Here is a 25,470-nt window from a genome sequence, read left to right on the forward strand (position 1 = left end):
GCCCCTTCACTCCCAAGAGTGCTTGGTTTTCAAATATAACTAAAGATATTGTATTTTATGGAAAAGAATCAACAGATTTTATTCACAATTTGTGTCAAACCAAATTTAATGATTGATTAGAACTATTTTATATGAATAGCTGTAATTGAGGATTAATCTGTATGAAGTTTTCAAGAAAAGAAAAATAAATCAAATTCCATCCTAATATTACCACACATTGATGTTAATTAATAAAAAATATTTTACATGTAAGCCTTAATTAAGCTTCTAAATAAATTTCAATGAATACTTGAATTTTAGCTGGGTTTTTTTTAATTTAAAGTATTTATTTTCTATCATTAGCCTCAAATTTTTGCTTAAAATTCCCAGTAATTCTTAAACATTCCTAAAAATTCCCAAAAATTCCCAGAAATTCCCAGAAATTCCCAGAAATTCCTAGGAATTTTTTAGATTTACAGCTTTTCAGGGAAAGTCATTGGTTCTCTGAGTTGGAATTCCTAGGAATTCCAAGTCCTGTTGGCTATAAACTTGGAATTTCTGGGAATTTCTGGGAATTTCTAGGAATTTCAAGGTTTTTAGAACCAGAGTTGTTATGGTTGGGAATTCCTAGGAATTCCTAGGAATTCCCAGTCCGAATTTACCGTGAAAATTCACACCTTTATTCCTAGGAATTCTTAGGAATTCCTAGGAATTCCTAGGAATTCCAAGAGCCATTTCCCAAGGATAGTATCCGTGTTGCTGTTTAAGCTCAGTCAAATCAATCATGTGATACAATAGTCATGCATTATATACAACAGGAAACCAATCAGATGTCGTCTCGGATTCCCAGCACTTCCGTCTGATTTCTAAGAAACGAAACGCCATAGCAAGGATCATTTCAATGCGAACGCACGACGTGTAATTTTCTCTTTAATGGCGACATATCCTTGCGACATGAGTAGCGTTTTAACAACGAGATGCAGCCGTGATTTTACACGATGAAACGATGAAGTGCTCAAATTGTGGAGACACGCGTTTGCAACCTGGATTCCATTTCTGCCCAGGTTGTGGTTCTATTCAAGAAGACGGTCAAAATAATCAGCCGAAGGAGCAAAAGATCGTACCAGCTGTTACGAGTGAGCACCCGAAAGGCGATGGAACCGGGGAAAAACATGACACCGGTGCAAGTAAGGAACAAGTCAAAGGTAAATTTTCCGTTAGAAGGTGGTTCTGTGGATGTAAACCCTGCTAAAAAGTTTAAATTGATGTGTGGTTGAATTTTCTGACGCTCGATGGCTAGTTATCTAAGTGTTTCATAGAAAGGGATTTGGTTATTATTGAATTAGTTAGCTTTAATTTCAACATGAAAAGATCTTAAATTGTCTTCTTTTTATATTTATGACCGAAGGTTGGAGTAATGATTACAAGGATATATAATTCCGCCCTCTTCGAAAGTGAAAGTGCTCTCAAAATGAAGTATTTACGCATATTAATAAGCCACCCCTGAAAGCATCCTGCCTCAACAATTTATATAGTTTTTGTATCCAGTGTTTATGAATTTTGACTTCCTCTGAACTCAAATCATACTCCTACAGTAATACTTTGATGCGTGCGGATTTTTTTTAGCGAAATTTATGACTAGAAACCAGGAATTTTGCGAACTAAATACTGTGATTACTTGAAAATGAGTGTTATTAAACTATGGATCAGCAGACCGCGGAACCTCCAGACCAAGCGGAACATGTGGAACCACTAGTTTTTTGTTAAAAAAATAATACTGAAATAAAACAAAAGCTAAAAATATCCAAACGCTGTTTGAAATTTCATTTTTGGGTATGAAGAAGATGTAATATTAAAAGAGATATGTGTTTTTTTAACCACCTTGCCGTCCGGCCACAGGACGATTTTGTTAAAAAAAAAAAATAATACTGAAAACAAAAGCTAAAAATACCCAAACGCTGTTTAAAATTTCATTTTTGGGTATGAAGAAGATATAATGTTAAAAGAGAAATGTGTTTTTTTTAAACTACCTTGCCGTCCAGCCACAAGAAACCCAAGCTCACACAGTGAGCCTCTGTGAATATGTAAAATTTTGAGCAAAAATTTGAGGCTAATTATGTAAAATAAATACTTTAAATTCAAAAACCCCAGCTAAAATTCAAGTATTCAATGAAATTTATTTTCAAGCTTAATTACGTGTAAAATATGATTAATTATTAACATCAACATGTAGTAATATTAGGATGGAATTTGATTTATTTTTCTTTTCTTGAAAACTTCATATGGATTAATCCTCAATTACAGCTATTCACATAAAATAGTCCTGATCAATCATTAAATTTGGTTTGACACAAATTGTGAATAAATTCTGTTGATTTTTTTCCATAAGATACAATATCTTAAATTATATTTGAAAACCAAACACTCTTGGGAGTGAAGGGGTTAATTACAGTAAAATAAGATTGATTTCTTAATTAAAATGTTGTTGTAATTGTAACAATAAATTAGAATGAAGTTATCCTAAACTGCAAACTTAGCTGCTGTTTGTATTTTTTTCCCTGAGCTCACAATGAGTTGGCCTTGAATGAGGTTGTCTACAAGAAGCTTGACCATTTTGTATATGGTCAAGCTAATATTTTCAGATAAGAGTTTCTAATAAAGTAAATTGAAGATGTCATTTAAAAGGTGTTTTTTTTTTTCTCAAAGGGAACATTGACTACCTCTGTCTTGTCTGCATGCCAAATGTTTACAAAGTGTGTGGATGATCCACAAGTATTGGAAGTCTTTCAAAAATGTTTTGTAAGAATAGTAACAGCAAAACAAATTACAGCAATCAGTCACGAAAACAGAGCAAAAAACTGAAAAAAAAAAAAAAAACAGCAACAACAATCATGAAAAAAGAAAGATTAATTAGGTGTTGAATTTGTTGTCTAAGGCATGAAATTTCTACCAAAAATAATGTAAACAAAAAACTTCTGACAGAGTTTGAGGCAACTGAGCTTGACTGTTCCAAGGCTTTCTAACAAAGGCAACCAGTAATGTAGGTTAGGGAAGTAACTTATGTTCATAACTAACAAAGTTCTTCAAGTGTAGATAACGATGTAATTATTGTTACCAATGTGGAAGTTGTGTACCAAGGAACAGTTAATGAATGTTTGATGATTTTGGCACAATTCTGTGAACATGAGACATTTTGCATCACAATAAAAATATCTTATGATCATGAAATCCAAGAGTCCCTCGAGGTTAGAAAGCAAATCTGTGATATGAGTACATTGGATTAATTGGCAATTTCCATTTCACATAATTGACTGCTGCTTCATGAGAAAATCCATATTAATGTAGAGATTTACTAAAACATTAGTTTGAATAATAAATTTCATGATCTTTAAGTTATAAACATGTACATGTATGTATATCTCTTGGTAAATTTTGTATAACATACCCTTTATTGAGCCAAAGTTTTAAGCCTCTGAAATTACTCCTTTTCTTAAAACCTTCACATTCAAGGTATTGAGAATTTCTTAGAATTTATCCCTGGTGAAAATCTTTCAAGGATCTTTAAGGATCTTACAAGATCTTCATGAGGACCTTTGAGGATCCTCTTGAGGATCTTCATGAGGATCTTCAAAATTCTTGTTAAGATCTTCAAGGATCCTTCATTTTCTTGTCAAGATCTTCAAGGATCTTTCATTTTCTTGCCAAGATCTTCAAGGATCTTTCATTTTCTTGCCAAGATCCTCAAGGATCTTTCATTTTCTTGCCAAGATCTTCAAGGATCTTTGATTTTCTTGCCAAGATCCTCAAGGATCTTTCATTTTCTTGCCAAGATCTTCAAGGATCTTTGATTTTCTTGCCAAGATCTTTGAGGATATTTGACTTTCTTGACAAGATCTTTAAGGATCTTTCATTTTCCTGTCAAGATCCTTGAAGATCTTTACATGAACTTTGAAGATCCTTTAAAGATCTTTGAAAATTCTTTGAGGATCTTCCAAATTCTTGTTAAGATCTTTGAGGATCTCTCATTTTCTTGACAAGATCTTCAAGGATCTTTTTGAAAATTTTGAAGATCCTTAAAGATCTTGGAAAGAAAATAAAAGACCCTTAAAGATCTTGGCAATAAATTGAAAGATCTTTGAAGATCTTGGCATAAAAAAGAAAGATCCTTGAAGATTTTGACAGCCAAATTAAAGATCTTTGCAAGAGATTTGAAGATCCTTAAAGATCTTGACAAGAATGTCAGTGAACCTAATGAAGATCCTGGCAAGGAAATGGAAGATTGTTGAAGATCTTAGCAAGAATGTTATAGAACCTTCGAAATTTTGACAAGAAAATAAGCATACTTAAATCCTCATACTAAGTTAAAAAGAAAAATTGAACCAAACATAAAAAAATGAAGATAAAACTTTTTTTTATTGCTAAACGAGAATTACCCATCCTCTTCTAGTAGGACTACTTCTACACTATTTCTGTTCAGACTTTAGGTTAGTACTAAGATTTTCATTTTCCAAAAAATCTGGCAACAGTCCAGCTCAAAGATAAGAAGACCAAAATATATGTGTTAAACTTGTCTAGGACTAGACTATGACCAGACTCAGACTACTCTTACAGAGGGGGTAAACATGAAAAAAAGGCAAACAAGAGTACTTCAATGACTATATTTCTTCAAACCATATTAACCTATATACCAAAGGAAAGCTTAGGAATCACACATACTGAATATAACTAATATGTTGCCCTAAACTAATTTGTTATTTGACATCAGATCAATTTGTCCACCACATGGTGTGAAAAACCTAGGTAAACTTGAGAAAAGATAACTGCACAAAGATTGCATGAAATCAAGTGTTTTTAGTGTCAAAACAAAGTACTAGGGTCGTTCTTTTGGATGAGCTGAGGAACTTTTGGAGTCGTTTATATTATGGGCACAATGCCCGTTCAAAGTTCACCGAGATTTACAATTATTATTGTGAGTTATTCCACAACATCTTACTTAAAATTCAGCTTATAGAGAAACTGTCAGCTTATCCAACTCAACTCAGTAAGAGGATACAGCCCTGAAAACTTCAGATTAATTGAACTAATACATCCTGAGGTACAAAATAAGGGTTTTCGGGAATTCATATGACAACCTCTAAAAGAGCTTTTTAAGTTGGTTACACAGAACCAAGTAAATTCACACCTTCTTCAGAAACATGTCCTTCAGTGAGCGTCGAGGAGAATCTCTCTAGATCGATAAGCCTGTATCTTTGTCCCTGTAACACATCATTTGCATCCTCACTCTCCAAGAGCTCAGAGTAAGAATCATTAGGCGAGGATGGCATCTTCATTTTCTTTCCAGAAGTACCAATGAATTCTTTTTATTCAGCCTCACAGTCAGAGCAATCGCGAGACCTGCTTGGAGTTTGATTGACGATTTCGGTTGTTTCTGTCTCTCTTTTCGCTTGTTTCTGAACTCCAGAAAACGCCTTTCCTTTACCTTTATTTCTGTGTACATTTTCCCTTTAGTTCCGACCATTGTCGATGATATTTGCCGTAAAAACGAGCTTCTTATATTTTTATGCGACCGTTAAAAATCTCGGCGCGTATAAATTCCTATCCCATAATGCAAAACCCTATTTGTTGTCATGTAAGTAGTCACAAAGTTTCCCGAAAGCCTCGAGCATGGCGTTGCTATGCGGTAACCTTCATTACACTCATTGCACAATAATTTTCTGCGAAAATTCCTTGTTGTGTTTAAATTATAAAACAGTGAGCCCTCAATTTACAATTTTGTTATGTTTGAAATTACTTGAGGATTTCAAAGGAACCTAAGTCATAATGCAGAGATGTGGTAGAGATCTTGACAAAGTTGCCTTTGAGATCCACATCAAATTCAAAAAGGATCCTTACAAAGAGCTGTACAAAATCATGAAATGAATCTTTTAAAGATATTTGGAAGATCCTTTTCAATTCCTTGAGGATCTTAAAGGATTGTAGAACAGATCATGCAAAGATCTTGACTAGGATCCTTGTAACTCCTAATCAAATTCTTAAGGATCTTAGCAAAGATGATGATTTTAGCAGGATCCCTAAAAGGTTCTTTTGAAGGTCTTTAAAAGATCCTCATTAAATCCTTGAGGATCCTGAAGGATCCTTGAAAAGATCCTGCAAAGATCTTGACTTAAGGATCCTTGTAAGATCCTGATCAAATTCCTAAGGATCCTGGCAAAGATCTTTACAGGATCCTTGAAAGGATCTTTTGTAGGTCTTTAAAAGATCCTCATTAAATCCTTGAAGATCTTGAAGGATCCTTGAAAAGATCTTGCAAAGATCTTGAGTAGGATCCTTGTAAGATCCTGATCAAATCCTTAAGGATCCTTGCAAAGATCTTAATAGGATCCTTGAAAGGATCTTTGGAAGGTCTTTAAAAGATCCTCATTAAATCCTTGAGGATCTTGAAAGATCCTCAAAAAGATCCTGCAAAGATCTTGACTAGGATCCTTGCAAGATCCTGATTAAATCCTTAAGGATCCTTACAAAGATCTTGAAAGGATCCTTGAAAGGATCTTTTGAGGGTCTTTGAAAGATCCTTGCTAAATCCTTGAGGATCTTGAAAGATCCTTGAAAAGAACTTTGTGAGGATCCTTTTGAGGATCTTTGTAATATCCTTTGAGGATCTTTATCAAATCCTTGAGGATCTTAACAAACGTTTTTGCTTACAAAGATCTTTGAGGATCTTTTACAGATCCTTTAAAGATCTTTTAAAGATCCTTGTCCTTAAGGATCTTTGGTAGGTCTTTGTCAATCCTTGAAGATCCTCAAAGATCCTGTGAGGTTTTTCACCAGGGATGTGTACCTCAGGATATTTTAATTGCCTCAAATTCAATTCCCAGAAATTCCCAAGAATTCTACCCTTCTTAAATTATGGGTAGTTTGTATAGCTGAGAATTCCTAGGAATTCCTAGGAATTCCAAGTCCTCACAAAACTGGAGTCTTCCTTTAATTTCCCAGAAATTCCTAGTAATTCCAAGCTTTTTAAATCAGGGCTTATTTGCATAGTTGGGAATTCTTTAGAATTCCTAGGAATTCTTTAGAATTCCTAGGAATTCCCAGAAAACTGGGAATTCAGTTTGCAAGAGCTATTTGCATAATTGGGAGTTTTCAAGAATTCCTAGGAATAGGTATTCCCAGAAAACTGGGAAATTAGTTCACAAGGGTTGCTCCTTGAATCAAGATCATCACCACAAGTACCATTTGTTTTCTGTTGGCTTCTCCCTGTTCTTTTTTCTCCTTTCATTTGCTTTTTGATGTAGTAAGCTTTGACTTTTCTATAAGATGTCTGAGTTTTACTCATCTTTTTCCAATTGAGACACTCAGTTTGGCCCTTTTAAGGGTATTTGCAGTTGCACCCAAAAACTTGGTTTAAAGTGATGATGTTTGATTGAGAGAAATGCAGATGGTGGTTTTTTCCCTTTTTACTTTCATCGTTTTTTCTCAGCCGAATGTTGTTGTTTCTATACTCCCTTTTAAATCATGAAGAGTTGCATGGGGGCTGCATGCCTCTTAGTTTTTTGTCATCAATCACACTTGCCTCATAGGAGGGGATCTTGTGTCAAAGTACCTAAATGTGTGCAGCAAAATTTTAGAGACCTAGCTACATGCAAAAAGCTTTAATTTGTAAGATAATTGTTGTGCAATAAAATGCAAAGTTGTGTCATCAAGAACTTAAGTCATAAATATTATTTGATGCTGAAGCAGTTGAGTCTTGTTTAGCCCTTTTCAGCAACCTCTGCTTGAATTTCTTAAGTGATGGCTGGCATTTTTTTAACAGAAATTTCGTGAATTTTTTTGTTATTCTGGTTTTGTCCTTAGGGGATCATAACCAAATCTAGCCAAGAATGTTTGCTTTTAATGAATTTGATTAACAAACCTTATGCAAAGTAAGGATGTGACAACATCTTTTTGTTAAAATCCCATTGATGATTGCATGTTCAACTTTTTACCTTCAGGTGAAAGTCTGCAACAGAATGGGACAAATACAGAAATAACACAAAAGAATTCCTCTTTCAACCTACAACTAGAACCAATGCAGGTGCCCAACAATGGCTTCAGTACTTCCCCTGTTCAACAGGAAGAAGGTGCAGCTCAAGAAAGCCTAAGGACTCTAGCCACTACTGATCCTGATAACAAGGACTTTGGAAGGGTTGAAGAAATAGCAACCAAAGCAGGTTCTGCAGCAGTTACTAACACACCTGAAAGGGCTGAAACAGATGAAAGACAAAGAGAGGACATTGCCTTGGAGGTAAAGGAGGTAAAGCAGCTAAACCATGTCAACCTAAAACTTTTCTTATCACCATTAAATTATAACTATCATACTTTAACAGTTATAATAGTTATATAATGTATTAATTTACAACCTGAATCGAAAAGACCCTTAGACCATCAATCAAGTTTAAATCATATACTTTGGAGTATTTGGTATTGGATTGACTAAAAATCCCTTGATTGCTATTTTTCTTTATCCTCATCACTTGTCTGCTTGATATTGTATTGACTCTGTAAGGAGAAATTCTCTCTTGGTCACTCATGGGAGTTAAAGGGTTAAATCGTTCTATAGAATAAAAATCCTGTTTAAGCCTGCAGAACAGGTGTAATTTGTTTTGGATATTAAGTCAGTGGAGAGAGAGCAATGTAAGTGCATGAAGCATGATTTAACCGCATAAAGAGAAGCACTAAAAAAAGAAACTGATTCATGAAATGCCTTCCCTTTGGTTTCCCTTTTGGTTTCCCTTTGGACATTTGGGCAGAAACTACTGACTACTTTTAACACTAGTTTCATTTAAGGAACAACATGAGAATGCCTTGATTTGTTTTTGAGAATTAATTCTCAATATATTTAACACCAGGTTATCATGTGAGTTTAGGGGATGTATATATTTAACAACTGGTTCATACGTCAGCATGCGTTCATTGAGATATGAAACACACTGAAAGTTTGGAGAGCACAAAAGATGTGTAAGAGTTGCTCGAGGCATAGCCAAGAGCAATTCTAGCTTCTTGAGTGCTCTCCAAACTTCCCAAGTGCTTCATATCTCGATGAACACACAGTTGATGAATGAACCAATTGTTTCATAACATTTTAACCCGATGATTTGCGAAACAGGATGACACCAGCTGTGCTTGTTCTTTGTTTTCTTTTTCTTTTCATTCTTTTTGGGGAGTTAAAAACTCCATTCCCAAAGAAAAAGTAGACAGTTCCTCCTCATCAGCTGACTCAAAACTTTCCATGTTTAGCTTAAATTGCTGCCGAAGTCTTAACCAGTTTTTCAATAGTAAAATCCCAAAGTAAAAAATTGCAGAGAAAATTTTTTTTCTTGAGGGATTTGTCTGCTGAGGTCATGAGCGTGCACAATAAGAATATGAAGCATGCTTATGCAATTGAATTCAATTAGACAAATTTACAAGCTATGTTATTAATACATTTGAATGCAGGATCATCATCAGTAATGTTGTGCATACTCTTTTTGCACTCCTTCTCTCTTGCAAGACTAGTCGTTTCTGCTGTCCTTGCTTACACTTGCAATGCACCATCAAACTTCACCTTTTTTGTGGCTGTATTGTCTTAGGATAGATTCTCTAATATTTTGTAGACAATGACCACCTTGGATTTGAGGCAAACCAAGGAGATTGCTTTGCATTTGTATAAGACAATAGGCCCTCCAATATGCAGCAGATTGTACATACATAATTTGAATTGAAAGGGGTACCCCTAATAATTTGCCTAAATCAAAGAAAGAAACATCAAAATGGAAACTTTTTTTTAATATCAGGTGTTTATCACAGACATTTTCATTCAATTTGCTAATGTTGACAAGTCAAACATTGAGTCATATTCATGAAAGGTCTTTCTTGGTTGTTATGAGGTCTTAATAAGAAGCTGAATAGAAAAAGACAGGTTATAGATCAGTAAAAAGTGCTTCATTCTCTCTTTCATATAGGTAAAAAAATGATTATCTACTGTGATGTTAAGTGGGAGCCCCCCTCCTCCTCCCACCTACACGCGTAGTTACTGTCACTTTTTTAGCAATCTAGGGAAATTGTATTTTACACCATAATTTTTTAAACTTTAGCAAAAAGTGGACACCAAAGGCAAGGGAGAGGAGAAAGAGGGAAGTACTCATCAGCATCAATCTTCAATGTAAGTCTAACTATTCTGAGAGGAATCTCTCTGAGATAACTGTTAAAAAAAAAGGAATATGAAGACATACATATTAAGTTTACATTTCAATTTTTTAGGGTTAGAATTTTTAGGATATGAGATTAGAATATAATTGCATTTTTATGTCAAATCTACTTTAAAACCTGAGATAACTTTGATTTCTCTTAATTTGAAAAGATTTCCAAGATGCTAACCCAGTGTGATGAAAATGCAACAAAAGTGTACACTGTATCTTTAAACTTTCGTGTAAGCACATTGGTACAGTACAATGGGCCAGGCTTTGAGACCACCTCAGCCCACCTAGTGTTATTTTTCTGCCGTTCTTATATTCTGATGTTATCCAGAATTTGGGTGTATTTCTCCATCCCTTTCTTGCAAAACACAGGGCTCCTATAACCACTGGTACTGTTATAGCTTCCATTCCCCTTATTCCTTTTGACCTCTATTTCTGCAACATCTTTCTCATTGGACTGTTTTTCATCTGGTATCACTAGTGTGCTCCAATCCTTTGGGATTGATATCTTGATCAGTAGGCAGCCTGTTCTTCGTTTTTGTTCCTGATGACAATGTCTGGTCTGTTGACCCTAGTATCATGATCGGTCTGTACTGGCGTGCTCTGCAAGGTCTATGGACATATCACTCATCTGTTCTGTCTGTATAGTTATTCGGTGTTTGGTTCCTTATGGTATCCTGCTTCAATGAAGTTAATGGTTTCCTGGAATTTATATCAGTGATCCTGCAAAGTGGATCTGTGCCATCCTCTAGGATTTGCGTCTACATCACTGTAGTTAGTCTTGATGGCCTTATCTTGAGCAGCATTGATAAACCCCTTGTTTCAGACTTCGGCCCTGCTGTTTTTAGCCATTTATTGGTCAGCATCTTTCTGAATCATTCATTTGGGGTATATTGCCTGTGCTTTTGTTTCCCTCCCCATTTTGCTTCATTTTTTCTTGGGCGAGACACCTTGCTTTTTCCTTTGATTGTGTGCTTCCAAGTTATGGTGTTTCGGGGAAGTTGAGTTCTGTTCTGAACGGTGCTACCTGCCTGGCTACGGAGTTACCCTTTAAAAACATATAAAAAGTACTCCGGAGTACTTTTTTATAACGAGGTGCGTCTTGTAACATTCGTTTACAGCATGTGTCTGTTATTATACAATTCCATTCGAAGTTAATTAAACTTGGGCACACGAATGTGCTATATATGCTGCTATAAACAAAAAAGTGACAACAGTAAGAAGTCTTCCTTAGTGCTGCTGTCTAGTCTCCATTAAAAAAAAATTTAAAAAAGGATAATTCTTGTAAATTTTCGGAACGTGGAAGAAGAGTTTCGTTCACGAAACCAGTTGACGACCTCCCTTAATACGCGTCAACACTTTGCGCCTAGTCACACTCACTCCAGAACCGATGGGCCTGAGGTTGCAATGATAAAGATCGGACTAAATCTAAAGTCAAATACTTTTCGGCATGGAATGAAAAATATTTCTTTAAGTATAGGACTCGATAATGGTTAAGAGGGAAAATTATGGGAATATACATTTTTTACAGCTGTTTGCGTGCAAATTACCTGTGGCTCTGAATATAGACATGCGATCCGTCGCGTTTCGATTATTCGACCTTCATTATTTTATTTCTCATGTCGTATTTCATAGTCTCTAAATGGTGGCCTTTATCAGAATGGAACAATGGAATGATCTGAAAGGCAGCGGTGGATCACTGGTAACCGGCTTTCATTGAAACTCCTGATAGAGCACCCGATCGGTCATGAGAATGTAATCCCTTCCCTTTTCGATCCCATCCGTTTCTTCACTAAGGGACGCTCTCCTTCTTGATCCATGCGACTGGCCATGCTGCATGATTATCTATTTTACGGCCCTCGTGCCTCTTCCTCCTTGGTTGCCTGAGTTTTTTAAGAGCCTTGAGAAAGCCTTTGAATCTACAAAGACGAATGTTAGCCATACACAAAGGTAGAGTTCACGCGTAGGTATGTTATGTCATCTTGCAAAAAGTGTCCTCTTTTTTTTATTTGATTTATTTAAATTTGATCTCTGGCGACCAGTTGATGACATTTGGTCAACAAAAGGCGACTTTTCAATTGAAAAAGTGTGAGCGTGGCAAATTTGTCAGGTTTACCAGATAATTGCATGCTTTTCGAAAAATATTAATAAGAAGGAAGGCAGATGTGACCAAGAATTATTACGAGACAGAAGCTGTAAGGTGTTGAACTAGTCGGCATGAAGCAAAAATGGTAGAATTTCTTGCTTTTTCCGGAAACCATTGCAATATATAGATCATGCTTGGGGCGTTGTTTACGAGACTTCACGGCCAAAAAAAACTGGTTGGTCTTGAGCTGAAAATTCTGAGAGATGGAAGAATTAAGGTAAAATCTTTTCTTTAACAATAATTTTATGTCATATCAACACTCAAAACGATATTTATGAGTCCGAAGAATTGTCTTGAAGTGGCAAAGCCTCACTTTAAGTCAGCAAGTGCAGTTTTCTATATCCAGCCAAAATTCGCATCCCGGTTAGGAATTGAACTCTTGTTAACTCGCACGCTAATTTCGTTGCTCTTAGGACTTGAGTGCTCGTTGTGCTCCAAGTCGAGTATTTTGTTGTCCAATACACACAAATCGGAAAATATATGTTTTCCATAGGACAGCCGGAAGTTTATTGGTAAAAATGGAACTATGCTATAGGAAGTGGTAATGATGAAATACATCGAAAGTCAATAAATTGATGACGTGTATTCTTCCATCAGTGACCAATGGATTCCGATGGACACCAATAGAAACGAATAGAAGCGATCGGAGCGATCGATTTTCCGATGTTGAGAGAAAAATCGTGTTTAGGTCAAAATTAGGCCTCAGAAATATTTTCTATCGGTATTCGATGGTATTTGATGGACACGAATAGAATCTATGGTGTTTTCCATTGCAATGATCGATTTTTCGAGTGGTGCGAGACTTAGAACAAAATCGTGTTTCGGTTGAAAGTATCACTCGAAAATGTTTTCCATTTCATTCCGATGCAGTCTGATGAGCACAAATATAATCAGTCAGTATTTCTTGTATGAATGATCGATTTTCCGATAGTGAGAGACGTAGAAAAAGTCGTGTTTAGATTGCATGGTAAACACAAGCGAATTATGTACGGAATACATCGCGTTTATAAGTCTTGCGACACAGACAAGCGCAATATACTTTTAGTATAGCATGCACCGTTCTTTAAGCCACGAAGCGAGACAACTTGTTGTGTTTACAAGTACAGATCATAAGCAAACATGACGAACATGAATGTTTTTCTCGCTCTTTAAGGCATGAATCGAGACTGCTCTCCATACAAGCGTGCAAGATAAATGAACGTAATACACATTTAACATACCACTTTCTTAATGTTGTGAAGCAGGACAAGTTATCAGGAGCGTGCGACACAGGCAAGCGTAAAAAGTATTCAGCATACCTCACTTTTAATTAAGTCATGATGCGAGACTTCCCCCTACAGGCGTGCAACACATTGAAGTGTCTAACTAGTTACTGGAGTTTTCTAAAGGAAACGCCCGCGTTGAAATTCCGGCTTCGTTTTTTTTCGTTCGGTCGCAAATCGCATTCACGTCCTCATCACGCATGCGCAACCTTTTGGCTTTGACGCATGCGTGATGTTTGATTAATGAGCACATGTCATGGTGTAGTTGCGGACGAAGAGAAGCTTTCGCGGTGCAAAACCAGACACTGTATAATACGCTCAAAACGCATACAAGATATGCACACATCGTTCGCGATAGACCTGCACGAAAAGATGTCGAGCGTTTTCGGAACGAGTTGGTCCGCGAACCTTACGAGAGATCTCTTTATGAGCGAAAATTTATGAGTGAACCTTTCATCGAGAAACATGCTATATCAACTGAGCTATCTAATGTTAATCGAGAGAAGCATAGACGCAAATCTCATCGTGTATCTAGACGTGATCGTGAACCAAGCAGAATACCAATTCGAAGTTTGAAAAGGTTAAGGAAGAAGAGCAGAAAGGTTAGAAAATTTGTCTATGCACTTATTCTCTCATATATCTCCATGTCATCTACATTGTACTGTTATGTCAATGCTAAAAAACTATTAAATTAAAGGACGTTTAAGTTTAGCTGTCGTGAAACAAAGTTTATATCCAACAGGAAGCCCGGGTGAACACAAATATGCGTCTAGTTCTTTAATTGAGCCGTGACGCGATTCTAGTAGTAGTAGTAGTAGATTTTTATTTAAACTCGGTTAAGAATCTTCACTTATACTAATAGTATTTTAATTACAATCATTTGTAAATAATTAAAATAACTATAAAGACTGATTTACAAGATTGCCGAGTGGGAATCGAATGTTTCAAGTGCGCGGTTGATTTCCTTCTTAAACTGCCCAATTGATCTAATCGCCCTAATATTCTCAGGAAGAGAATTCCACAGTAAGGCACCGCTATAGTCAAAGCTACGTTTCAAATAGTCAGTATGCGGCTTGGGTAAGTTTAACTTACGGAAAGAATCACGCAAGTCATAGTCTGTGTTGCTCACTGAATAAATCATGCAAGTACACAGGGGCTAACCCGTTGAGGGATTTAAACATCATTATAGCTTTCTGCTTTCTTCTTCTTAAGAAGCAGGCTTGAGTTTACCCCACAGTTGGCTTGCAGAATAACCCTAGCTGCTCGGTTTTGCAATTTTTGTAGTTTCTCACATAGATAAGAACTCAATCCATCCCAAACGGGGGCACAGTAGTCGAAATGAAGTTGGATGAAAGCGTTATATATTTGTACTGCAGTGGACTGAGAAATGAGTGACCTAATGCGCCTCAGAGCACCTATTGCCGAGATCAGCCCATGATCAATAATCAATAATTAAACCTAATGATTTGGCATGCTCAACCCTGCAAATTGGATGGCCATCTAATTGGTTATTAATCTCACTACAATTTTCTGCAAGAAACTTTTGACGAGTACTTATCACCATAAACTCAGTTTTCGCGATGTTTAGACTAAGCTTATCTGTTTTTAGCCAGCTGTAAAGATTGTTAAGTTCAGAATTTGTTGCATGTTCGAGTTCGGCAAAAGTGCAACCAGGGATGGTGATGTTAGTATCGTCGGCAAAAATTTTTGCGCAGGAAATATCGAGGCAATTAGGAAGATCATTTATATATACTAAAAGGAGTAGAGGTCCCAGTATACTTCCCTGGGGAACCCCGCAGGTTAATCTACTTGCACTGGATAACGCTCCATTGACACTGCATTTTTGGGATCTATTACATATTAAGTAGGACGCAAAAAATCGTAGAGCACTTTGATAAACTCCATAGTTCGCAAGTTTCCGCAAAATTAGTTTGCGATCGAGTCAAAGGCCTTTTTAAGATCAATAAATAGCACGCCATTTAAGAGACCGTTTAAGAGACCGTAGTCAATATTAATTCTGCTCACAAGCGCGCAAAACAGAAAAGTGTAAGACACATGAAAAAATTGGACACAGGCGTACGATGCTCTCGATAGCTCCTTTTCTGAAGCCACTGTGTAGCAAAGTCGCTCTTTGCTTGCGTCACCAACCAGTGCGTCGCACATTTCATGGACTTTGCTCTTTACATCACAAGACAATAACTCTGCTTTGTAGAAGAGAGAATTATCCTGCTATTTAAAGTGAATAACGTGATTTGTGTCTTAGAAATGGATTTGAACTAATTATAGACTCATGGAGCTTTAACTTCTAGCACGAGAGGTGATCACTTTTCGTTGAAAGAGTGTTTTTTTCTCCTTTGCAATCAATGTAGTGTAATTAATTTTCATTTGCAAGACTGTGTTTTGCACAAATTTTTATAGACTAAATAACTGATAAACCCTGCACAATTATTCTCTTTTTTTTTGGTAGACTGCTGAATTTTTTTAAAAAACAGAGAAACCTTGATTGTGCTCTGTTCTGTTGTAAAGCATAGATACTTTTCATTTTGAGCTTTCAAAGGTCTAGCTCAATCGGAATGGAACGGAGAGACTGTTTTGAAACTCACGGTAAAACTTCTCAGAAAAATGCAACTGCACTCGTCATGCGAAGGACGCACGACCGCGCGGACAAAGTTAATGACACATTGCATATGTTTATTAAAGCAACCTTTTTTCAGCTATTTTAAACACCGTAAAAATCGCGGATATATTTATACTGTCGAATTCAGTTTTTCATTCGTAATGTCATTTTATATTTCAATTTTGTGATTTTATTAGAAATTTTCGTCCATCATTATTACGAGCTAGTTGACTCATAGGTGACGACCTATATACTCTAGAAACACTGTTGATAAACCAATGTTTTTATTCTCTTTTTTTATCACGGTTATTATTATTATTATTATAAAAACAATAGCTCGCAAGAAATCCACGTTTGTTTTATGTCTGATATGCTAATATTGCTTTTTTAAAAAAATATTTCATTACCATAGGCCCCCTAATCTACAGCAAGCCACATCTGAAGCTGGAGTTACTGTAGTGTTCTATGTTCTGGTTTCTTCAGTGTCTGAAATGACTGACGGAAAGCTTTCTATACAAGCAAGCGGGGTTAAGTTTGGACATTCTAAATGTAGCTGTGTTGAGTTGCGTGCAGTGGAGTAAGTATATACCTTAATTGTCTCCTTGTAAATAACTTTGTACGACGTAGAACATCTCTTTTGCTTAAAGTTAGGCCAGAGCAGGATAACTCGCGGCAAGGTCATAATATATAGATTTAGCCAAGTCTAAAAGCGGAGCTCGCATTTTTTTCTCCCGCACGTCTCAAGGGCACAACGCCTTGCCCCGACCAGGACTAGAACCCGTGTCGTCCGACTCGGAGCCCAGCGCACTGACCACTGGACTACTGGACAAAGCCGTGGCGTTGGCGTGCCGCGTTACAGTTGACCATGCATGTTAAAAGTAGCACCTTGTACGGTCGGTCGTACGGTCAAACATCCAATTTTTTTCGGCTTGATGGGTTACTACTATTTTGTATAATTATAGGGCTACGCGAGCTCCGCTCTAACTTCTTTTTACTAGACGACAAAAACGTCTTACCATTTGACCTAGTTTTTACGCATGCACTACCGGATGTTACGCCATTTCACGCGTCAACTTTAGTTGGGCTAGACTTCAAAGGAGCTAATTTCAAGTCTTCGTGGACGGAAACTCAATGAGAGTTCTATTTTGGCTCATTTGCTTGCTACCTCAAACCTTAATCCGAAACAACTTCAAATATATCATAGAGAAAAGATCTCTGACGAAATCAACAACTCATGTGTCCAACGCACATCCACACTGTAAGAGAAGGTAATGTCTTACTGAGGAGAGAAGTAGTTTTTTCGAGCTTTGGGAGCCACGAGTGTGGAAAGTTTACGCATACTCAGATATAGATCTTGGCGAAGCTCTAGTCCATTACGTAATGCTTTGCGACAAAGAAAATAGGGAACTTTCGAGCAAGATTTATCGCGTTTCTTTGGGTGGAATTTCCTGAGATTTGCTGGACCGTTTAACATATCTGTGCCTTTCCTAGTGCCTGATGATAAAAAAAAAATGCATAGAGCCAAGTTTGCGATAGAGGAAGAAAACTTCTGAAAACAAAGTAAATAAGCTTAATACTGTAAGAATCATTATGAAATGGCGTCTTCCCTGCCGTCCAGAGGATTCAATTGGAAGAGTTGATTTCATGGTACTATCTTTTTCGTTTTTGTTTTTCTAAGTCGACCTTCTAAACGGAGCGAAAAGGATTATTTTCAACGTTTTCAAGGCCAGCTCGAGTTGACCCTTGATCAAGCTCGCGAGGTTACTGGATACAGTTATGTAAAGATCATCGGAGAAAAGATCTTCCCGGAAAATTTTAACCAGTTTTAATCAAGACGTCGAAGCTCCACCAGTTTCAAAAGGGCTCTCAAAATTCCGAATGATGATATTCAACCAGGTGGTAAGTAATGCTTGTGGGGATGTCTTTTTGCTTGATCTGTCAGAAATCGAAGCTTAAGTGGCATCGCATCTTGCCTTTAAACACTTTCTTTTTCCTACTTCAAAAAAAAAAAAAAAGAAATCTTGCGAGACACCGTTAGTCGGTAAATATCAAAAGAGGGTACTAAAGCCATCTAACAAGAATTTTCAGAGGAGTTAATCGAATATTCTAAGGCAAGTTTTCCTCGCCAAGGTAGTTTTATTTCGTTTTGAAAATAATTTAGATATGCCAAAACCGAAATTTGAATGAAATTCATATTTTTTAGGATATTTTACTTGTTAGCAATACTTTGCATGATTTCCCTTATGAAAAATCAGGTTAACATCTGAGGACAAATTTGCAAGATCATTATAAATGGGGGGGGGGGGGGGGGGGTGGCACAAGGTGATATCCCGAAATTTACTTTTTTAAGGGTAGGGAAATTGTCAGTCCCACGTTTTCTGGAAAACAGTTTTCAGCCATGATGATTTTAGATATATGAAATTCATATATTTGCACTGCGGTGAAGAAATGAAATTAAGAGATCCTCGCAGCTAAGAACACTACTGAAACGAGTAGTTGAAAATAAGACCTGAAAAAATTCAGGCCCGTACGGGATTTGAACCCATGACCTCTGCGACACCGGTGCAGCGCTCTACCAATTGAGCTAACAAGCCAACTGGGAGCTGGTCGCTGTGTTGGGTCCAAATAAACCATCCAAGTGAAGAATGACCCAGCTCCCAGTTGGCTTGTTAGCTCAACTGGTAGAGCGCTGCACCGGTATCGCAGAGGTCATGGGTTCAAATCCCGTACGGGCCTGAATTTTTTCAGATCCTATTTTCAACTTAATAAAGGGATAAGTTTCTAAAGAAACTGTGGTGCTGCGTCGGTGGGAGAGTATAGCAGGTAATTTAGTGTTAACAACTGGGTTGAAAACGTAAATTAGCCACCGTAAAGGGTAAAAAAGCTGACGTTTCGAGCGTTAGCCCTTCGTCAATCTCTCTGACGAAGGGCTAACGCTCGAAACGTCAGCTTTTTTACCCTTTACGGTGGCTAATTTACGTTTTCCACCCAGTTGTTAGCACTAAATTACCTCCTATTTTCAACTACTCGTTTCAGTAGTGTTCTTAGCTGCGAGGATCTCTTTATTTCATCAGTTTTCAACCATTTTTGTATACAGCCTGAGGTATGCGTTTAATTTTCTGCGGAGGCGCATGGTGACCATCATTCTGGATTTCTCCGTTACTCTCTGAAAGCTTTCCAGCAAAGTCACCTATTGAGACCGCAAAACCCTCGAGACTTCAGTCACTTTTATCTTTACAGCGCAAATTTTGTTGTAAGACTGCTAGTTGCAAGCTCACAGAAATATTTCATTTCTTGATTACTTTAGCCACAGGTTGGCCATTGGTATTCTGATTCGGTTGTATTTTCTTCTTTGCAGTGAAATTGAATCAATTTGACGTTGTGGCGTTTTTTTCCGACAAAAAGTCCTCTTTAGCGATGGACCAAAATTACACGAAGGCGTTACATTTTTACATGCCAAAATGGAAAGGCTTTCTTTTGAACGAGGCAACTGAACCGATGGATGCCACAGAAGCATTGACAAGACTAAACATTGTAGTGGATTGCCTGTCAAATGTTTGGGCACAAGAAGGTCTTAGCCAACCTAAAAGGAAGCGCACCAGGTTCAAACCTCAAAAGGTTGACTGTTACTTCTCTATGATCACATTATAGTTTTAAGTTCATTCTCTATGCCCGTTATGCCCATTGCCTATAACTCACGACAAGCCCATCCGGTCTCCTTGCCAGTGTCCGCTTGACACGTGGTGTCTTCTCTAAACTTAAGTTTGTTGCGCAATGACTAGCTCTACTTTGCCTTCTTTAACAACGACAAATCTGGCCATAACGAGTTGTTGCCATAGCTAATTTCAATGAAAACCGGAAATCAAGCGGACACTCAGTGAAGTCCTGTTTCTTCTCTCCTTGTTGACTTCAAGGAATCTGTGTTGATTGGACAACTCGACTTAGCAGACGCGGACATTTAATTAAGGCCCCCATCATGACCCAGTTCAAGAGGCTTTACGACAGATTTTCAATGTTATTCTAGAGGAAATGTGCTGCTCAAAAGGTTATGATCAGTTCACGGAATTATGTCTTTATTCAACTTAATATAAGTGAAACTTCCGCTCCTACCTGAATATGGAGACCTTTTTTTTTTTTTTCAAAATTGAAATGTAACTGATTGGTAGATTTTTGTCGTAATTATTATCGAATTTTTAAAAATTTGTTCGCCAAACGGCGTCCTCATAATGTCAGAATCGTTAACAGATTTCCTGTTCACCCAAACTTTCCGTCTTTAACAATACTTGTTGGTGTAATGGTTGGTGTTTAACTCATTTTCAGGTATTACTTGACCTTTTGATGCCAAAACTGGAAGCCAGCATCGCTATCTTAACTAAAAGTGAACTCGGGTCAATGGATCACTGGTCCGCTTTGATTTCATCTCTAGCTACCATTGTCATGTTCAAGAAGCACTCCATACACTTAAAGAAAGACCAAAAGGTTTCACTTCTGAGTTGTCTAGCCTTTGAAGCAGGTGTGCATGGAGAAATGCGTTCTGTTTGTGAAGACGTGTTAGCCGAGCTTAACACTGAATTCAGGAAGTAAGTAGCGAGTTGTTATTTGGAATGGACGATAACAGTTGTTACTGAAAATTTTTGTTTCATGGCTCCTCTAGCAAGCATGCGCCAAATTTTATTTTGTTTCTAAGAGTTAAATAATGTGATTACTTAAGGACAATTCCCACCTTCGCAGGTGTCCATCGGGTGAAAATTCGTATGCGCGCTAGTTTCACTAAATCCTAGAAAAATGTAGACCAGACGAAAGCTTAATAACTGCAGTTTACGATAAAAAATATAATTTAAGCCAGGTTTCCTTTTAGGAAATGTCAGGAGCCCGTAAGGCGTGAAACAGGCGAGGGTTCTTCTATTGAATTTATTGGGTATTGGATACCGCAGCACTAGCAAAATGGCTGCACAGTCTTAATCCCAAGGCATCAATCAACAAGAGTGTGTCAGGCTTTTTCGGATAGTCTGACTGGTTGTGTAGATATCGGCATCTAAAGTTGGAGTAGCTAAAAATATTCGAGACGTTTTGTGTAAATGGACGCCAAGGGACAAATGTTTCAAATATCAAAACTTTCCGACTCACTTTCGTTCGTCATTATTCTTGAAATCTTCTCGCGAGGTTTGACGAAAATAGGTCAAATCTAAATACCCTTTAAATTTGCTAGAAGCGGATTTATTCCTCCCATAACCAATGCGAGATTTTAGTTCATAAAGGTTCGCAAACAACTCGCGCCACGCGAGGAGATTATCTCGCCTCCTGAAACCGCGAACCAGTGGGACGACGGGACCTCCTGGTGTCAGTGACGATGGATCAAGATTTCCCGGGAAAAGTTTCCCATTGCAAACACGTTTTTTTATCTCGATCGCTCAGTGGAGCGTTGAGAAGGACGACATAATAATGGGCAAAGTTGCTAAAGGCAAAGGAAAAACGCGCGGCAAAAATGGAACCACCGAAAAATTGGCTGAGAAGCAAGAAAATGAATCGACATACAGCTTTCACAATTACGATTCGAGGCGATTGTTAATGATTTTGTATCAAGGCTAGTACTTGCATGAATGAAAGGAAACCTCGTTTTTAACGCTATGTTTGACAAATTTAAGTTTGACGACCACTTCATTGTTCGAAATCTGGACAGACCTCATTTCTGTCTTCTCGAATACAGAACCCTTTTCTTTGCGATTTTCTTTAAATATTTAAGAAAGTTCCTCGATTTCTTCTTTAATACTGAGTACAAGATTGTAGCAAGCATCCCGGCACGTTTTTGTTTTATGCTATTCAGCTGTCGTATTCTTCTTCATTTACATTTGCGTTCGTTCGCACGGCCTCCACAATGCCCTCCTTTCTGCTTTTTACTCCAAAAAAATTGATGCAATGATTTATTTCTATTTGTGCGTCTTTGACAGCAAAAACCATGAAAAACAGCTTCCTGCCATTGCAGCATGCAGCGGCTTTTGTTTTTCGTGCATCCACAGGCAGTTTACAAGTGAAAACTTCAGGTTAAAAAAGAAAAACAGTAATTAAAAAAATTAAATTTATTCCTGTCAGCGCACTTTTTCCGGCCCGACTGATCCCTTCCACACTATCCACCAATCAACAAAATTGAATCCATTCTCCCAGAGGTCATTATTTTGCATCCATACCGCTGACAAGGGGCCAAAATGACCCTGGGCTCGAGATTGCCTGATGTTTTGAACGAATTTTCGAGGACAGTGAACGTTTTTCCTTCAGATATAGTGTATCATGTCGTTATCGGTTGAAATGATATTAATTGAGCGTGACTGTTAATTTCAGTTTGGAAAATCGATCCAAAATTGAAAGAAACGACGGTAAACTACTTCGAGTTAAGATATCACTACTCGATTAAAGGGCATACACGTGAGGACAGTAATTCAGTGATTCAATATGCCCGAAACGTATGGGCTCCTCTTTTTCTTCTCTCGATGTCGTTTGGTATGACTGCCCTTTACACCGATTTTTTATTTCATTTTTTGCCCTCATCAAAACAGCAGTGAATTACAAACTGAAGTTAGTATCGCATAGCGTGAGAAAAATTCAGACAAGATTCAAATTACCTCCTCTTATTTCTCGGCTCCGTAGTAGTTCGCTTTCTCTTTGTTGTTGACCTCTTTTAAGTCTGTTGTCTGGAGCTCTTTTTATCTCCTCACATTATTCTTCACTCGTTATTTGCCTTTTGACATAAGCCTTTTCATGTTCTCTTTGGCGTTCGTCTTGGAGTGGTTGTGCCAATTTTTTCGCGTCATTTTTCGTTCTCTTTTGCATTTTCCCGACTCGCTGGCACCTTTTACTTCTTGCACTCTCTCTACACTATTCCCTCGCAAACCCTTTCACCAGTAACTTGAGATAAAATATTTCTTCCGGGCGACATTTAAACTATCGCGCGGGTTTGAACACGAACTTTCATGCACAATCATCGATTATTATCAACTACCATGAAGTTTGGACATATTTAAATTGACATGATCGTTGATGATAGCTTTTGCCGTTTGAAGGAGTGGATGATACTAAATGAGAAATTTTCGGTCAGCAGTTTGGCAAAAACGGGCTCAAACCGAAATGTCAAGTTTTAAAGTAATTAAAATGCGCCTTATTTACTTAGTTCGTGTTCAATTTCGTAGATTGTCTCGTAGTTCATTGTCATCATCTCCAGTCAGGCCTCGTTATTTTCGACTCGCAACTTTTTGAGTAAAATTTCAAATGCCACCGAAAATGCTAACTTGAGCGCGCATTGCGTGATTTTGTCAACTATTAGTTACTATATCATGAACCAATTGGACGCAGACATGATATTCAATGATGGTGAATAAAAGTTGAAAGTATGATCGACTATCATAAACTATCATGACCGTTTCAACGGCGCTTAAGTCAAGAAGCTGCGAGTTGAAGATACTGAAGCCTACCAGGAGATGATTCGAATTAAACGTGAAATTTTGGTAGCTATTTTTTACTTTTTGATCCCATTTCTGGCAAAGCTGCTGACTATCATCCGCTCGTACAAAGGCAAAAACCATCATCAACTATCATGTCGAATTTAAACTTGCCCAAACTACATGATAGTTGATGATAGTCGATGTGATAGTGCATGATAGTCAAACGCGCGTGATAGGTTGGAACTATCATCAACTATCAAGAACTATCACGTGTGAACGGGGCTTAAGTTTTTAATTGGTCATTTTGCTACTGTCATCGACCGTGACATCATCCTTCAAAGGTCCCAATAAAGATCTAATTAGGGACTGCATCAAGGATAGAGGTAGACAAGAATAAGGAAACACTTTTAGCTGTGTAGTGCCACACATAGAAATCAGTTATTTTTTACTCCATCTGGTAAAGTGCTTGTATCTGCCACTGCCGCCCTTGAATGCTCGCTATGCATCTACGTCGCGTTAGTACAGCCCAAGTTTGATTTGAGAGTTACAGAATAGAAATTAATGACCGAAACATACCGTCGAAATATTTGCAAGAATTGGAACCCTTCTTTAGTTTAAAGGGGTAGGTTTCTTAAGAAACTGTGATTCTGTATCGGTGGGAGGGCACAACAGGGAAATTTAGTATTATCAACTGAGTTGATAAAGTGAATTGACCACCGTTAAGAGTTTCAAAGCTGACGTTTCGAGCGTTAGTCCTTCGTCAAAGCGAATGGAGGAATTTTGGAAACATACCATCGGTGGCAACTGTTACATACAAGCTAATGGCGACCAAGTTACGCCAATCTTTTCGTAGGTTTCATCGAAAACCAATTTTTCAGTCAATGCAACGGTCCCAAACCCGAACTAAACGGTCGCTACACGAACAATTGTATCGGCGCTACCTTTCTTCCAGGGAGGAGCTCACTCAATTTATAACCACCGTCAAATTTTTTCACCTGGTACTGAAAGATACCTGGGAAATTTCCGACACTTCTTTGGCTTCTCTAGGCATAAAGAATTTCAATTTAAAGCAACATTCTATGTACTATAGTGTTTACTACAACCCTACAGACTCGTGTTACTTGTCGTATTCATCTTCGCATCCATCACACGTCAAGACTTCCATACCTTTTTTCGTAGTTATTCAGGCTTTGTCATTTAGGTGGCTATCCTGTTTCTGTCGCTCAAGCGGTCCACCACCGAGCCCAAAAAATGATGGGCAGTCAGCACCACAAACGACACAGGAGGAAAATGCCGATCACATTCCATTCATTCACCCTCACAACCACGCAGTTAAATCTATCATTCTTAAAAACTTTAAATTACCTATAACGATTTAGAGACTGTTACTATCTTTTCGCAACCTCCACTAATTTAATTCAAACGTGACAAAAAACGTAGGCAACATTTTGATCAGAAGTTCCTTTTAAATTAATGACCAACCCGGAACTTTCAAATGCACTCGTTCGATGTAAACTTGTTCTTTCATTCATAACATAGAGAAAATGTTGGGACTCAGGAGTTTCACTAAGATCACTGATCACGTCAAGTGCAACTCCGCCAGTGTCAGCCATTGCATAACTTGCACCTATTGCAAAAAGTTATACATTGGTGGAAAAGGAAGACGACTAGGTGACTGATTCCGAGAACACCTTCGCGACGTGGAAAGAAATGACAAGGACGCATTCAGACCAGTCGCTAGACACTTTAATCTTTCTAATCATTCTAAGCAGCACATAGCATTTTGTGGCCTTTTCCTACATCTAGGCAGGTCGGAAAG

At 37.6% G+C, this 25,470-nt stretch overlaps 1 protein-coding gene across 2 annotated transcripts; it reads left to right on the forward strand.

Moving 5' to 3' along the window:
- The first annotated feature begins 869 nt into the window (after positions 1-869).
- On the forward strand, positions 870-20,662 carry LOC136280509 (uncharacterized). Of its 2 annotated transcripts, none has more exons than XM_066165815.1 (7): positions 870-1,184; positions 7,971-8,272; positions 10,092-10,159; positions 16,631-16,795; positions 17,897-18,117; positions 19,577-19,836; positions 20,539-20,662. In XM_066165815.1, the coding sequence occupies exons 1-5, from the start codon at positions 986-988 to the stop codon at positions 18,045-18,047; spliced, it is 885 nt and encodes a 294-aa protein (XP_066021912.1). In that variant the 5' UTR covers positions 870-985; the 3' UTR covers positions 18,048-18,117; positions 19,577-19,836; positions 20,539-20,662. The 2 variants fall into 2 exon arrangements, with proteins under 2 accessions (XP_066021912.1, XP_066021913.1); XM_066165816.1 differs by having other exon boundaries at positions 7,971-8,263.
- Positions 20,663-25,470: the final 4,808 nt, after the last annotated feature.

Source organism: Pocillopora verrucosa, chromosome 4 (assembly GCF_036669915.1).
Source record: "Pocillopora verrucosa isolate sample1 chromosome 4, ASM3666991v2, whole genome shotgun sequence".
NCBI classification, from domain to species: domain Eukaryota; kingdom Metazoa; phylum Cnidaria; class Anthozoa; order Scleractinia; family Pocilloporidae; genus Pocillopora; species Pocillopora verrucosa.